This window comes from Phaethon lepturus, unplaced genomic scaffold (genome assembly GCF_000687285.1).
Source record: "Phaethon lepturus isolate BGI_N335 unplaced genomic scaffold, ASM68728v1 scaffold1588, whole genome shotgun sequence".
Lineage (NCBI taxonomy): Eukaryota > Metazoa > Chordata > Aves > Phaethontiformes > Phaethontidae > Phaethon > Phaethon lepturus.
This window is the reverse complement of record NW_010558056.1, coordinates 2,565-19,243: the sequence shown is the minus strand read 5'-3', so window position 1 is coordinate 19,243 and position 16,679 is coordinate 2,565. Positions and strand designations below refer to the sequence as shown.

The window sequence follows — 16,679 nt, the reverse complement described above, 5'->3', positions numbered from 1 at the left end:
TATAGGCCACAGAAAATGAATTTTAATAGGAACGGATAACAAAATTATGTACTCTAGCTTTTATCACTCTCCCTAAAGAAAAAAAAAAGAAAACTGTTTACAAAATCTAAAGTCCTTAATCTGCAACATTATATGCTGCATTATTTGGTATAGTCTGTGGAGCAGTATACATCTGAAAGTATTACAATGTGTGTTTGCATGCACATGCTAATTCAAATATGGAAGACATGCATAGTGCTAAACCAACTGCATTGCCTTTAAGATTTGCACTTTTCAAGTTCACCAATAAATTTTCTTTAAAGGAGAGAAAAAAGAACCAGTATAAAGCAAGCCCGTTAAAGCAAATTTAAAAAAAATAAAAATTAACATCTTCAAATTCCATTGGGATCTTCCTTGTAGACATAGTTCCCCTTCCCAGAATAGTTTAAAGATGGTAAGGAACAAAATTATGAACAAAAACTACTTTAAGAAAAATCTAAGCCACTCCGTTATCAACCATCTTCACAGATGGTCAACTTTCTAGATAGGGTATTCTGTTGTTTTTTTCTGGGCTGTGTTTTTTTTTTTCAATGGCTCCATCGTGATTAATCTCCTTTGAAATTGCTTGCTATAGTAATCATGTTGTCCACATGGCATTAAAGTAATTTATAGGGTACTAAGATTCTTATTCAACAATGCTTCAGATTTCTCATAAAATGAATGTGCCATCATTTTTGCTGGCAAACACATTTGTGGTCCATAAAATGACTAAAGCAAGTCTATTTTTCCTCATATGTGGGAATATAGAAGATAACAAAAAAATCCTGAAAAGTAATCCTATGCTAGATACACTTCGTCTCTGTGCAGATGATGAACTGAAAGATAGAAAATGCATTGGAACACAACTCTTCCTACTCACACTACCATCAGCGTGGCAACCTCTGTTGTCTGGTGGGGATTTTTCTCCTACACCACAGTAATGTCCAAACGCCAGAAAAAGTCCTTAATCAGTCTAGACTGAAATTTCAAGTATATATCCTAATATTTATAACAGGCTGGTATTTTTTTAAAGTAGAGCTCACAGAAAAGAACAAACCCTAATATTATAGTGTCCCAATGTTAATGTTTTGACTTTCTAGAATACATTTTTATGTCACTTTTAGATAGAAAGTGCTAGGATAAGAGAGAATAGGTGACATTAATGACTATAAAGTGGTTGTAGTTTTTCCTGTTGGATCATATATTTTTAGCAGGATAAGTAAAAGAAAGAATATTCAGAGCGTTAATGTTACTTGATAAAACACAAAACCCCATGAGAAAATGGCAGACAATGGGTTTTTTTCTGACACATATGCAGCAATAGTAACAGAAAAACTATAACGCCTAAAGAAAACAACCTTGTCTGTATTATTTTTTCCCAGAATGTTTAGCCATAGGAATGGGTGAAGAAAGATCTCCCAGGAAAAAATAGTCTTCTCTTTAGTTGAGGGGAATAGAAAAGGGCAAAAAATAAACAACAGGCAAACTCTTTTAAAGAAAAAAGAACATTAAAAATACCAGTCTCAGGGTTGCCTTTCTGTCTTTCTCTATTTTATCTTTAGCAATGTCTAAACTCTACTGGGAGAGAATGCCCCTGACAGTTCAGCTGAGCACTTCTGACAGAGTAAAAGAAGCTAAAACACCCAGTGCCTGTCTTAGGCTCAGTATTTATAATTACACTCCTCTTCATAATGAATCAAAATAGCGTACACAACATGTAAAGGTAACAACCTTTAATTAAAAATATAAGTATCCTCAGAAATACATTCTGAAACATAACCACTGACCACAACACCTCGAGTTAATGTACTCTTCAATCACTGTATTACGTTGTTTTGAAGTCCACTAATCCTCCTGGTGGTGTCTTCTGCTGCTTTATACTCCTGCCCAACTGTTTTGTATATCATGCATTACCATACTCTATCACCACCCTTTTTCCTACTACTAGTAGTGCTAGTGTAACAGTATGCCTGTTGTAAAGCAATGCATTTCAGGGACAGTATTGGATCACAGAAGGAAGAGAAAATCAGACTGGTGAGGGCTTTCAGGATGTGTCTGAGGGCCGTATCAGCAATGTCATTAGTACGCATGTCTCTCCTGTCAGCTGGGTGTTTTCCCCCAGTTGCCACCTACGATGAGAGTGAAAGGATACAGGTCCCTCAGTCAGCCTCTGTAGTCAGTCTCCCTTTGGGTGCTTCCCTGCACAGTCTACTGAAGAACTTGCAGAAAGCAGATGTGCAATAGAGTTTATTCTCTTCTTCTTCACTTACTAGCATAATTGAAGTCTATTATGGCTCTTACCATATGGTTCTTCCGTACTAGCCCAAGCCATTTTTTGCATCTATTCAGCATAGATCAGGCTTTCTAGATGTCCTGTTACTTTCATTGTTTTTCTCCAGATCTCTTCAAATGGTCTGCACATTTCCTAATCTGGACCCGAAGCTGGAAATAATACTCTGAGGTTTCACTAGTTGGTTAAAATCTCTTTTTTTTTCCTTCTTTTTTTCCTAGAGATTCATGATCTTTATTTTCCTGATCTTTCTTCTTTGTATTTCGCGATCACTTTCACCCATACTGCCTTCCGCTATCTTACTCTTCCATCATTTTTTCCCTATTCATTGACAGTAATTACAGATAGTAATACTCCTTTTCCTGTAATTTTCTCTACTCTCTGCTTTATTAAAAAAAAGGACAATTTTCCACTAATCCTTTCCAAGACTTGTTGGACCAAAGTATCTTGCTGTATTCTTTTCCCAGCTAGCCTTTGGATTGCTAAGGACTCCCACATTTGCTGTAGGCAATGTTATTATAATATTTCACGTTTTTTAAAAACACCTATGTCCTTACCCTCCCACCTTATTCTTTAAATGAAAAGGTCTAAAATCACTCAAGTAACTAAAAAGGAGTCTTGTTTTAATGTAATATCTGTTAAAACATATTCTTGCACTTATAAGTTATTAACACTCACAGCTAAATTAAAAACAAAACAAAAAATACATGCATACCTATTACAAAATTATGACATATGGCAAGAGTACCATTGGTCAACATATCTCAAAGTCAGTGTGATAAATCTTGGATGTATTGTTTGATTTTGAAATAAAACAGTCAGTTGCAAAGAGAAAAGATTTAACAAAGTATAAGCTCCAACTTTGTTTTACTTTTTCCCACTCATTGAAAATTTATTTTGCATCGCATCTGCACAAACATCACAGAAGCCTCCGATTATAGTTTTTTTTTTAATTATTATTATAGAGAACATGAACAAACACGAATATCAGAGAAAGAGAGAGTAGTATACATAAAATAACTACTCCTGTACAGGCAGTATTTTCTTTAAGTAGAATATAATTTTCCATGATTTTCAAAAACTGAGTTAACTGGTGGAAGGAATTCATGCTAGTCAAAAAGCCAATGAAAATAACATGGCTCTTGAAATGTGGACACCTATTTGCTGTTTGAACTAGGCTGGGATCTTCGACTCAATCCATATAAGCTATTAATAACCAGAAGACATCATGCACATCAAATCCAGATGCTTGACAGGTAAAGTTCCCTGCATTTCAAACACAGTCCCCGCAGCCAGCACTCAGTTCCAGAAGGTTCATTTTTAAATATCATATTCAGAAGATCATCTCAGCTTTAATTCATATTCCACAAATTCACAAAATCTTTAAAACTTTTCCCCAAAATTCAAACAGATATGAAAAATTTCACTTAATAGTAAATACATTTCCATGAGTGTTACTTCCTAGGTCAGATTTTGTTCTAGTTTAATCTGTGAAAATCCAGAATATTGTCACTGATCTGAGCAAGAACAGATGCACTTCCTCTATCTGTGTCTCTCATTCACTTGTGAATTCCTCTGTTGTTAATCTCTGCATGTTGGTGTCTTTTCCTGCCTGTGTAAATCTGCTCACCACAGTGAGAGACTCACTCACCAGTGCAGACTGCCTTTCTTTTGCTGGCATTTCTTAAAGTCCTCAAATATGCTCTTTAGGCAAAACCCTGCCTCATGGTGGGAGTCCATACGCGTGAACTTATTGCTTCCAACCTAAGGGGAAGGAGCATGGCTGCAAGTGTTTGGGGCTGGAATTGTGAATGGTACATTCCTTTTGGCGTCCATCTGATCTGAGCAGGCAGAAATGGGTTTCAGAAAGTCTTTGTTTGGACAGACGCTTTGGGAAGAAGGAAGAGCAATATTTTCCTTCCACTCAACCTGCCAACCTATCCTTTTTCTTATACAAGTACATGTTCTTTAAAACAAATACTTAAAAAATAATTTATGAGACGTAGTCTCAAAAAAAAAGAATATGCCTTAGAAATCTGAGCGGTGAAAAGAGGGAACAAATACTACTTATTAGCAATCCCTCCAGATTTACACTACACCTTTGTTTGTTTAATAAGGAAGTAATTACATACTGATGTGGTCTTCAAACCATTTCTCTCTCCGGTAGTGAGAAAGCACTAGACTGAGACAGAAAACCTGATTTATATCTGATCATTTGCTGGTTTGTAGTCCCTAACAAAGTCTTCGTGTGACATATTCCCCATGTGCTAAATAGCACAAAGTTTCTTGTTGGTCTGTTGATGTAAAAAGTCATATAAAAGTATTATGCTGTACATATCTCATTCAACTATATCAACAGAAATTGCTTACATCTGATCCCATTATTATTCAAAAAGAAGAAAATAAAGGGAAGAAGTTCAGAACATAGTTTTCATTGAGGGTCATTGGTCACTGTTATTCTCAGAAAGATCACCCATTCAGATTCTTTCATCGTCCCACCTTGAAAGCTGTATCTGGATGTGTCAAAAACCACTGAAAGCTTTCCCAGTAGATCTGTGAAATTCTACTTTTGCTAGTTGGACATATGATATTGCAAAAATCAGACAAGCTGAGCTATTCCCACTAGTTTTGAGGATTTCCATTTCTAATTTTGGCCAAAGTCATAGGATAGGAGAAGTGGAGCAGTACCTATTTATTTATTTATTTATTTATTTATTTACTTACTTACTTACTTACTTACTTACTTACTTACTTACTTACTTACTTACCTACTTACCTACTTATAAATAGCTGGTCTTCATCAAAGACCAAATGAGCTACTGGTCACTTTGTGCACATGTCCAGTCAATGAACAAATCTAACCAGAGCCTACTGAACTTAAATTTTCTCTGTTTCCCTCCTAAATTCTCTCAAGCATTGAACATCTATCCTTTACAATTCAAAGATGATAATGGGAATATTGTCTCTTTTCCCACAGATTGGGGATTAATGCAAAATCAATAGACACACCTTTCCTACAGGTAGCTTTTTCTCTTCAATCACTTGCTCCCTTTCTCACACCATGATGCAATTAAGACCTTTTGTCATTTTAGTCTTGCCTCCAGTAAGCAAAGATGATCATGACAGTGAAAGAAAAAGTCATAGTTTTATGTACCAAATTATTGTTCCTTTTGAGACTGAGATGAGAACTCTGAATGTATTTCACAGGAAAGCTGACTTTAAATGAATACTCACGAAAGCTTTCATCCAACATGGTCTTTCCTCTTTAAATTTCAAACATAAAACCAACCACCTTTTCTTTTAAGAAGAAATTCTCCTGCAAAGAATACATAAATAATATCATACCTTAAGGACTAAACAAAACTTTGCGTCTTTAGCCAAAAATAATTTTTCTAACCCCTCGGTCAATGTTATTGGGGTTATTACAGATGGTGATAAATCCCATTAACTTAAACCTGTGAAAAAGAAGTTGCCTACAGCCTCCAAAACAGCAGTGGGTTGATAGTGTGTGATGGATTTTAGGGTGAAGGTGGTGGCCAGAGGCATCGGCTGGCTGCAGTTGGGAACACTCTCCATGCCAGCTCTGGTGCATGTAGCAGTGTCTGGCCTGCTCCATATGAGCTGCCAGCTGGCTGCTTGTGCTTGTGTAGGGGTCTGCACTGGAGCTTCATATATGTGACCTACAAGCAACCAAATTCATAGGAACTGAGGAGGTACTGCAGATTTCTCCTCAAGCAAATGCAGACCACTAGGAGTACAGCCCTTCCCCACTCCCTCTGCGTCTCCTGAGGGCTTCTCTGTGGTGGTATCATCACCACGGTGGAGCTGCCATCATTATCAACAGCTGAGGGGCTTAGCATATTATGTTGGAGGGAGACAGTTATTTTTTATTGACACTGGAGTATTTTGAAATGAGAGCATGAAAATGAAGGGGTAAATGCTGATATGTCCAGAGGGAACAGATTTTCACCCTGTGTTGTAAGTTTGGAAGAGATGATAGGTCTTGAAAAATTGGCAACTATTTTATAGTTGCATTATAATGCACTATAACAGCATTAAAAGAATATAAAGAAATGAAATTTTCACTTCATATGTTCTAAAAGTTTCTTTGAGAAGAAAAAGGTTGTTCCAGTTTTACACATAAGGAATTTGGACACATGGGTATTATCCATATTTCTACAGATCAAACAAAGTTTGAGTTAGAAAAAGGAAAACACTTCCCAAAAGTCTCCTCTTGTAACTTACTTAGAGTTTATCTCTCTCTTGGTTTGGTAGTTCCCCATACTGAAAAAATCACCGATATAACACCACAGAGTCCAAAAACCTGTTGTTGGTTACCACATGAAGTCCATTGTTACCAGAACAAATACAGTGTTCTTGAAAATAAGCTGGAAAACACAGGGACAAATGTATGGCAGACTAAACCAAGAATGAATTTTGTCCTTGATATCCAGAAAAAATTGAACTTGCACATATTTCCATATATTTGAAAGTTAAAATACAAGAAGCTGTTCCTACTCAAGCTTCTGGTTTGTGTTCTAAAATACCCATTTTAATGACATTTCAAACTATAAAACATATTTGTGTGGGAAATGGATGACTAATACTGTCTCTACAAATGACTGTTAAATTTTTCTGTTGAACTTCAAATTCTAATTGCCATTGCATGCACTTTAAAAATCTCTTGCTCAAAATAGTCCAATATGAAAGTTTATTTTCCTAAACTAACTCACATTAAAGGACCAAGTAGAAAAGCACTAATACCAAGTTTCTGTGGAAACACAACTGACAGACTAAAGAAATCACAACAATAAATAGAACACAGTTATAACTATTAGCTTGTATTTAATAAGACATTATCTTATACATCTGTATAGTACAAAATAATATGCTTTCTTGACTGCAATACAACATCCCCTTTTTTTAATTAAATAATCTAACTTTCATAAGAAGTTTAAAGTGGTGCTGTGTAACCTAAATGACCCAGCAATATTTAGACTATGGTAACTTCTAGAGATGCAGACCTGTAGCTAAAAACACAGCCAAAGCAGGCCATACAAGAAAGCTGAAGTGTATTAGTTTCAAGTCACATCTTTTTTGAATCTCTTTACATCACCATACTAGCCCACAATGTACAAATCTCACTTATTTATACCCCTGGACTAACATACTGTATATACCCGTCCCACATCATCAACTCTACAGACTTTGACCTGGTCTGGACTAGACTTACCAGTGAGAGAAACAGTGGAACTGTGGTTCTATGGGTTTGATCAGTGAATACTCAAAGTGCCTTCTGTGTTCAGGAAATATTTCCTTCAAGTAAACACATATTCTTTACCCGTTAATTGTTAACCAGATACGTTTTTGTTCTTTTTAGTAGCTGCTACATTGCTTCGGTGCAAGGCATTTGCATCTGTACCTGTTGGGGTACTTGCTAAACTGTATGTCCACAAATTTATAGGTGGGCCATGAATGTTAACCAGTGCTTTCAGTGTTACCACCTCTGCTATGACCATCACAGCATGGGCAGTGTCTCCCAGGGCAGAAGCGATCGTGTGTGCTCCCTGTCCCCATTCCTACCGACTGCGCAAGAGGGAACCTCAAACCCCAGTGCATGTCTTGGGGCACTGTTGGCCTTGGGAACTGCTCTCCCCGCCTTTCTCAGACAAGGCTGCCCATGTAGTAGCACCTACTGCTAGAGGAGGGGAGAAAGCATATCAGTGCCTCTGGCCAAGTGGTGCTTTTGCTTTTTTCTCTGCTCTATAAACCGTTTCCAGCAGACAAGAGAGCGCTTTGGCTGCGGCGAAGGCAGCCTGGCTGGCTGCTCTTCCCGCAGAGAGGAGAGGCAGGGAAGGCAGCCAAACAGAGGCGCTGCTGTTTCTTTTCCCCCCTCCAAGTAATAAAATTTCGTGTCTGCATCCATCTGGCTTTGATGGTATTTTCCAGTTCTGCAATCTGGGCACACTTTATGTGCTGTTACGTAACTGACAGGACCTTTTTAAAAATTATTGTTTTGCATGGGAATGACTTAACAGAGTTGCTGTATCCCTCTGATTACTGGACTTGTCAAATTATTTTGAACTGTTTGTTAGTAAGTAATTAATCAATTAAAATGATCCTCTACCATAGTGGGATTACCTGGTGGCTTTTGTAAAATGGCATTCATCTTTGGCCACTAGGTAAGCAAAAGGCCATGAAACGATTAGGTGTTGCTCAAACTTTCAGAATTAGGCCAACCTTAAATTCAGATTTGAGTTTGAAAAGAAGCCCAAGAGCAACCATGGACAAGTATGGTTTTGGCAGCAAAAAGGGAGGACAGAACTTAAGATTCTTTCCTTTACCTCAACCTGTTTTTTAATGTTCATATTGACTGCTACTTGCTCTGGTTGCTTGTTCTGTGACCCACTGTATTTTATTATTAGGATAATTTCAGGCATATGCAGTTGACTTTTTTCCTCCTTTATTTCATCATTCCTAAATATTACCACTGAAATCGCACATGTTCACCTTCCCTCCGTATTCAGCATCCCCAGACAAGCCACTGTCCATGATCCTGCCTCTTTCTTCTAACACAGTCCTTCACGGTTTATTGGTTGAACATGCTCTTCATAGAGTCATATATAAAGAGATTATTATTTGGACACTTACAGACATGCTTCTATAAAACTACCTTTCTCTTCCTTGCTGCTATATTAGATTTTCTTGTTCCAATCAGTTTTTAACTTTATTGTAAAAAAGCCTTGATCAGTGTGAGGTTTGTGGAAGAAAAGGACCTAGTGTTCGTGCTGCAGGGTGGTCATGACTGTAGAGGTCATGTCCTCTCATTGAAAACATCTGTCTCTTCCCATGTGGTGGGAAAGAGGACTGCACTTGCCCTTCTCCCTGCTCACCACTTCTCAGAGGAGGTAACTTGGTCACTTTCTTGCTTTTAGCAGATGCTTTCTGTAGGTGCCGATCTGCTTAACCCGGGGAAAAGGACGGATGGTGTTACTGAACATCCACCAGAAGTTTCTGTTTCTGAAGAACTGAGACACCCCTGGACTGAAAAAGAAAGAAAAAAGAGCTCAAATCCCATGGCTAGAGTGTTATCTCACACACAGGCATATAAAAGAGCCACTCAATGTAGAGTTGCTGTTATAAGGAGTTAGAGATTTGACTGGATCACTGAGTGAGCAGCAATTGCTCTCCTTGTGTAAACTACTGTTGTGATGTCTGTAACAGCAGTGTTCATTAGTGCAGCTCAGCGTGACCACTGAATATTGATTTTTCCTTTGAAAATACATTTAGAAGTCCTCACTGATCTCAGAATTTCCTGAGAAATAGTAAGTTCATGTCAAATCTTCTGACATTCCCATTTTCCACCCTTCCCCCAATTATATTCCTCCTACCTCTTTATTATAATGATCGAACTGTGCAGTGGATGGGTAGTGCACAGATAAAATTCGGAATTAAATTCATATGCCTAAGCATACAGTGCCATTGTGTCATGATTTTAAGAGTGCCTAATCTTGAATAAACTAGTAAATAGGTCGACAGTCTATTTACTTTATTTTAAGGACCAAGGCGACCAGCAGCAGGAACTGAACCAAATCAAAAAGGGAAGTTCCAGAGGCAAAGGAACTTTACAACAGCTTTGAGCAAAAGCTGCTGTAAAGCAGATATATGTTTGAGTTGATTGGCACCTCAGTGCTCTCCTCATCTCTCTCTGAAAGCTAATGAAAAATGATCCTTCTCCTCTTATATATGGAAAAAAGTTATTTGCCATACACCCCTTTTGGAAAAACTCCTCTTCTGCTTCTTTATTTCCTGGTTTTTCTACTGAAATGAGTACAAGTACAATGACAGCTTCCATGTGACAGACATGGTCATCCACAACTTTCAGAGCATCAGGATAGAGATGCACTTATAGGATCCATTGTGGGCCATGTCTTGGCATGTGAATGAGGAATAAATATGTCTGACTGACAACAAACCTTCCTTTGCCCTTCAGTTCCACACTGATTTTCAACAGGTCCACTACGACTCATTATAAAAAGTAATGCTCAACCAAGGTAAACTATATGAAACAGAAGAAGCTTAATGCTTTCTCTAAACCCCATATTTCTCTAGTTAATTTACAGAAGAGTCTGTATCCTTCACAAGGAACATACAGGTACACACTTTCAAAGGTGCTCAAGCTCTGCTCTCCCTCTCTTTGAAGTTTTAGTGGAGTTGGACTTTAGACACCACCAACTACATGAAATAAACTTCTGCATTAATTAGAATATATACATAGAAGGTGGTTGTGACATGCCAGTTAAAACACCACTGAATTAAATATGGCAAGTATGTATTCACAACTTTGAATGAGGGTATGTGTTAACAACGAAAATATTTTCCAGTGGCAAACAGGAGTAGTAACCAATGACAAAAAATTTAGAGGTAGGCAAATTTTGTAATGCTTGTGGTGTTTCTGCGGAATAGGATAGGGTAAACATCTATGAAACAATTACTGACTATACTGTGCAAACCCCAGGACACAGAATCACACAGAATCATTAAGGTTTGAAGAGACCTTTAAGATCATCAAGTCCAACCATCAACCCAACACCACCAAGCCCACTAGACTATATCCTGAAATGACACGTCTACAATGTTTTTTGAACACTTCCAGAGATGGCGACTCCACCACCTCCCTGGGCAGCCTGTTGCAATGTTTGACCACTATCTCAGTAGAGAAATTTTTCCTAATATCTAAAACCTCCCCTGGTGCAACTTGAGGCCATTTCCTCTCGTCCTATCGCTAGTTACTTGGGAGAAGAGACCAACACCACTGACTTGGCACATCCACTGTTCCACAGTAGGTTGTGTCAGAATCAGGACCAAGCATAGTAAATGATGGTGTACTAGATGAAAAAAAAAGAATAATAGGAATTTTTAGGAGTTCTGAGGTGTCTTTTACTAAAAATAAAAAGCTTTGTGGACTGTCATGTCAAATTGCTTCACATGGATATGAAATTTGCATTCAATACTCAGTATTTCATCACTCGTTCAAATGCCTATCAATGTGCCTAGGTATTCAAGCTTGTTTATTGATCCCTCCCTCTGTTGAGTATGAATTATTGCTTACATACAGAAATGACTGTTTAACTGAAAAACGGTTACCACATCTTCTGAATTGCAAGAAATGTCAAAGTACTATATTTGACATATTTTGCAACAAGTAATAATATAACATGCAGTAGTAGTAAATTTTGCAAAAACATCAGGAATTTGGTAGAAATTAGGAGGAATAGCAGGATCTGTACAGTAAGTTTCAGTTTTGCACAAGCAACAAGTTTTATCTGTCATTATTTTAAATTAAATAATAAAATATAGACCACCTTCCAGAACTATTTTGCTTTTAGATGGCCAAAAGAAACAGCCACTGACAATCTGTGTTTTATGAAGGCAGGCTGCTTTGAAAGTGTAGGTGTCTGCCACAGTACAATAAAAGGAATGTAAATGTTAGATAAGATAATACTGCTTAAATTCACTTAAGACTTTTCAAGACTTGTATATCTGAAGACTCTAGGACACTGCCTAATATGTAAGAATCATTTTTGATTTAGAGAATTGCCTTTACAACTTTAAAAAAATACATAGTTAATATACTTATGAAACAAACACCATGCAGGCACCAACAAGGCTTCTTCCAAACTTGTGTTTCCATTTAAAACTTTATTTTGAATGTTCAGAACATCACCAGAAACATAGAAACTTGTAGGCACAAATGACTTCATATCCAGAGTTTTTGAATAAAATATTTGCTAATGAAATCGCAACAACACGTTTTCATGATATCTATGTATCTTAATATTTCATATATACATATAAAAATCATGCGTTTTAAAGAGTAATTTTGTCTAGATCATGTTTTCTGGGTGCTAAAATTCACTGTAGATCTTACATGTTTTAAATGTGTCATTTTTTCCTGTACATTTTAAAGAGTTTATTATACTGATATCACATTCCCAAATAAAACACAAAATGTAATAAAGCTATATATGTTCTTTATTTAGCTTACAGTTTTTTCCTTGTATTAAAAAAAAAAAGTATAAGTAATAGCAAAACAAATGTTTTACACCTGCTCAGAAGTATGTAATATATGTAAAATACAGTAGTATAAACTAGGATGACAATGCAAGGGTATAAAATATGTTCTCTTTCGAGCCTGGGGTCGATAAGTAATATTGCTTCTATACTGGCCTTGCTTTGATACATGGCCTTGCTTTGATACATGCAAGTCCATGAAATAATTCATGGCTTATTATGTAGCAGGTGAGGAATCAACTGGGAATTAAAGGAAATGGTCCTCAAGCCTAACAACTGGCAGCAATTTACCTCCACCTCGCCATACAGTTACTCTTTTCTTGCTATGAGGCACATTCAAAAAAAGTCCAGGACCAAATTTCAGCCTGTAACATCCTTGCAATCATAACCTTTTGAGTAATTCAGCTTCTCCATAGTCTACTTCTACTTTACTATGTAAATAATTCCTCCAAATAAAGTAAAAATATTTAAAGGATCTTTGTCTTTACATAGACCTTATTTTCTTAGAGTTTCTAGCATTATTCCATGCTGGCTGCTTAGGCATGTGCCGTGCATGACGACCTGTGTCAGCAGGAAACCTCTCTACTGCAGACCTCTGTGTGTGACCCAACACTCATTAAGTGTGATCATTCTTTTGATTTTCCAGTATCGTTAGTGGAATCCAATTCTGCGAAGATGAGTATTGTCAGCCATTCGCTTACAAACAGAGTAGTGTATAGACATTTATAAAAGTCTTACTAAACGTGGTGCTTTTAAATGGTTTACATCCCTGATCTTGAAATACTGCTTGATCTATTGACAGAGTGACAAGAAAAAGATGCAATTAGCTGTATAAGCCATACCGGGTTTCTTTATGTGTTTTAGAAACTAGTTTAAGAATGCGACGGAACAGTCTGACCAAAGGCAGAGCAAGCACTGGGTGGGGGCTGAGGAAATCTGCTTTTATTCCTGGGTCTGCCACGAACCTGCTGGGTAACCTATATGCAGTTTCTTCCGCTCTTCGTGCCTCAGTTTCACCACCTGAGAAGTTAAGAGAATGATGCATTCTGTAAAGTGCTTTGAGATTTACGGAGAAAAAGCATTGTGTAAGAGCCAGAAATTTATTGTTAAAGAAGATTCTGAGATGTTTTTCATGCTCTTTCCAATTTTCCCTTCTTGTGCGATGAAGTAAACACACAAAATCTTGTCTTCTTTGAAATCAGTAGGAGTTTTACACTTGATTTTAACGGTGCCAGAATTTCTTCAGAGTGAATGACAAAAGTTGTGCTCCTTTCTAGACAGTGCTAATAGCAATTCTTGCTCAAAGAAATGTGTACTACCACTCTACCTGTGAAACGGCTGCACTTTTGTTTGAAAGGTGGAAGGTAAGCAAGCAATAACTCCAAGAGGAACATGGTAACAATTTTTAATGCAAATACTGCATTTGAACAGCTCGTAGAAGATATTTATAATGCAACAGCATGCATACTAATAATAATAGTACTTGACTGCATTTTCCTATAGTATGATTTTGACATAAACATTTACTAAAAATATGGTGGTTTGTTTTTATTATTTCAAAGCAGTTCCTAAGGTGCAAATTGTAGCTTATACAATTTTGATGTGTCCTTTAAAAATTGTATGTGCTTCTTTTATCTTAGATGGTTTCTGTTATCAGTAGGATACATACTTTATTCAGTCATGTCAGATTTTAAAAAAGCTTTGGAGAGAGATACAGAGAAGCTCACAGTTTGTACACTTTTCCCCTTCCAAAGGCTTTGAGAAGAGCAGTTTCCCCTGACATAGTGGTTTAAACCTTTTTTTTTCCCCATTATGAACTTTGTATTGCATTGTACCACAGTACTGACTGCAACTCTTAATATGTCAAATCCTGTAGTACTTACCCCAGCAAATACTCTCTAAGAGACTTTTGTGGGCCCTAACTCCAGATATAGGATTTGGTTCTATAACTAGTCACAGCAGTTCAAATCATGAGTTTAAAGGTAAATACAAAATACTTCAGACAATATAAAGGCAATAGATCTAGTACTGTATGAGTGCAAAACCATTCTAATTGGAATACAGCAATGTAAAGAAGTTTCACTCAGCTAATCCGGTAATTTGAGTAAAAACTTTGTACACTACACTGACCCCTCTCCAAGGGGAGACCATCGACCACCCATTCAATAGACTTTCTGTTCGTTCACTAATCACACCATATGTTCACATATCCACCAGCAGCGTGTGAACTGAGCCTTGCTCTTGGAGGCTTTCGTAGGCGACTCCCCAGCCAGTCCTCCCTGGGGAAGCTTTCTGTTTCTATATGTACACCATTTTTACACAATCGGACGTTCTCCACAGGCAAACATCTGCTCTTCTGAAATATACTGGGGCCAGAAGCACAGGTCGTTCTTGAGAGGATGGGTCCAGAAAAAGAGATGATCTCCATCTCTCCTACAGGGTCTGGCTTTTCCTCATTCTTCAGTTCAAACACTGCATCATACTAGAAAGAAATCTCATGCTGGGGGTTAGAGAGAATATCTGTTTCTCTTAACTGTTATCCCCACACTTCCTTTTAGTGCAAAATAGTTCGTTTATTTGGCAGATCTGAGACTACCTTTTGCACACTGTCCCACCAGTCAGTAATGAAAATTGCACACAATTGTTTGTCCACAGCATTCTTAAAGGATGTGATAATGCCACCCAGCATGCATATATGTTCTAGGTTTCTTCACAGCAGTATCTTTGTTTTTCTTCTAAAATTATACGTTGCATTCTCTTGCAGTTATATGCAAACATAAATAATATGAAGTTGAATTTCCAAATCTTTTCCAAATTATGCTAAGGATGAAATTTCTTTTCTTCTGTAAATTACAAAATTAGATAACCTGGTCCATCTTTCTTTCTGATTTTTTTCTCTGATAGCTAAAGTACATTATTTTTTAATTGTTGGCTTTTTTCATGGTAACCACAGTAACTCATTGTTTCAATTTCCAAATATTTATTTTAAAACAGGTATTAATAAACAGGGTCTTGCATGGTTGTTTGCTGTCTATAGGTTTTACATGGGTATTGTCAGACAGGTGAGACTGTATGACTGACTTCTGACAGTGCCATTTCACATCACCACACATTTGCCTTTCAGCTTCTCTTTCCTTTTCTGCTGCTTGCTTTTTTTGCCATCAATTTGTAAACTCACAGTCCTGCGTTTCTCTAGGTTTAGCAGTTCTTGGAATAACTCTTTCACATTGTGATTCAGCTTGGCAGAAGTCTCCATGAAGGCACATTTCCACTTCTTAGCCATGGCTTCTCCTTCGCTGCTGTCCACCTCTCGATTTTGGTTCTCATCATTTTTGTTCCCCACCAACATTATTGGAATACTTTCTACGTCTCCTTTAATCTGACATATTTGTTCATAGATCGGTTTGAGTTCCTCCAAGGATTGTCTGCTGGTGATAGAATAAACCAAAATGAAAGCATGTCCTTTAGAAATAGAAAGACGTTGCATGGCTGGAAATTGATGGCTCCCTGTAGTGTCAGTTATCTGCAAAGTGCATATGCTCTTGTCACAGCTGATCACCTGCCGATAGGTGTCTTCAATTGTAGGGATGTAGCTCTCTCTGAATGTACCCTTCACAAATCTTAAGACCAAGGAACTTTTGCCCACTCCTCCAGCTCCAAACACAACCACCCTGTAATCATTGCTTTGCTCAGGCATGTTTCTCGGTGTATCTGTTGCTCAGCTAGAGGGAAAAATCTAGGAAAGAAAGCAAATGACAAAAACAAGAAGACAGACATTAATACAAGTACATGTGGAGAGTGCACTTTGTGATACCTTTCCCAATAAAATAAATGAATGTGATGTAAGCGATGGCATACTGGTTGTGATAATTTAAGAAGTCTTATGGTGGGTGACAGAATGATTTATTTCAGTAGTAAATTTAGGATTTGCAATCTGGCCTGGACTGGTAATAAAAGACCATCTTCACTACTACATGACCAATTTTATATTAACATTGTGAGTTTCAGTATTCTTGCTAGTGGACTAGTATCCCCAGAAATAAAAATATGCATCTGGGAAATGGTATTTCAGCAAGGTCAAGGCCCAAACAAATTGTAGCAACTGAATTACTCTTCTGTCTCTAAAACAAGTGCCCTCAAATCATTGTTGAAACACACCAGTATACATGTGTATGACAGTGAATTACCCTAAAAATACCATCTCTTAAGTAGTTTGGGAATTTATATCCACTACAACTGGACAACCCTCTTGAGTGATGCCTAAAATGTATTTGTAGCTATTCAGCAATAGCACCAA

General features: G+C 37.3%; 1 protein-coding gene across 1 annotated transcript; it reads right to left on the bottom strand.

Moving 5' to 3' along the window:
* Positions 1 to 15,272: 15,272 nt before the first annotated feature.
* On the bottom strand, positions 15,273 to 16,126 carry LOC104625322 (GTP-binding protein Di-Ras2). The gene has a single exon (XM_010292922.1). The coding sequence runs from the start codon at positions 16,077 to 16,079 to the stop codon at positions 15,480 to 15,482; it is 600 nt and encodes a 199-aa protein (XP_010291224.1). The 5' UTR covers positions 16,080 to 16,126; the 3' UTR covers positions 15,273 to 15,479.
* Positions 16,127 to 16,679: the final 553 nt, after the last annotated feature.

Excerpts from the sequence above, each read along its gene's own strand:
- LOC104625322 (XM_010292922.1), bottom strand. The coding sequence starts at position 16,079 with ATGCCTGAGCAAAGCAATGATTACAGGGTGGTTGTGTTTGGAGCTGGA.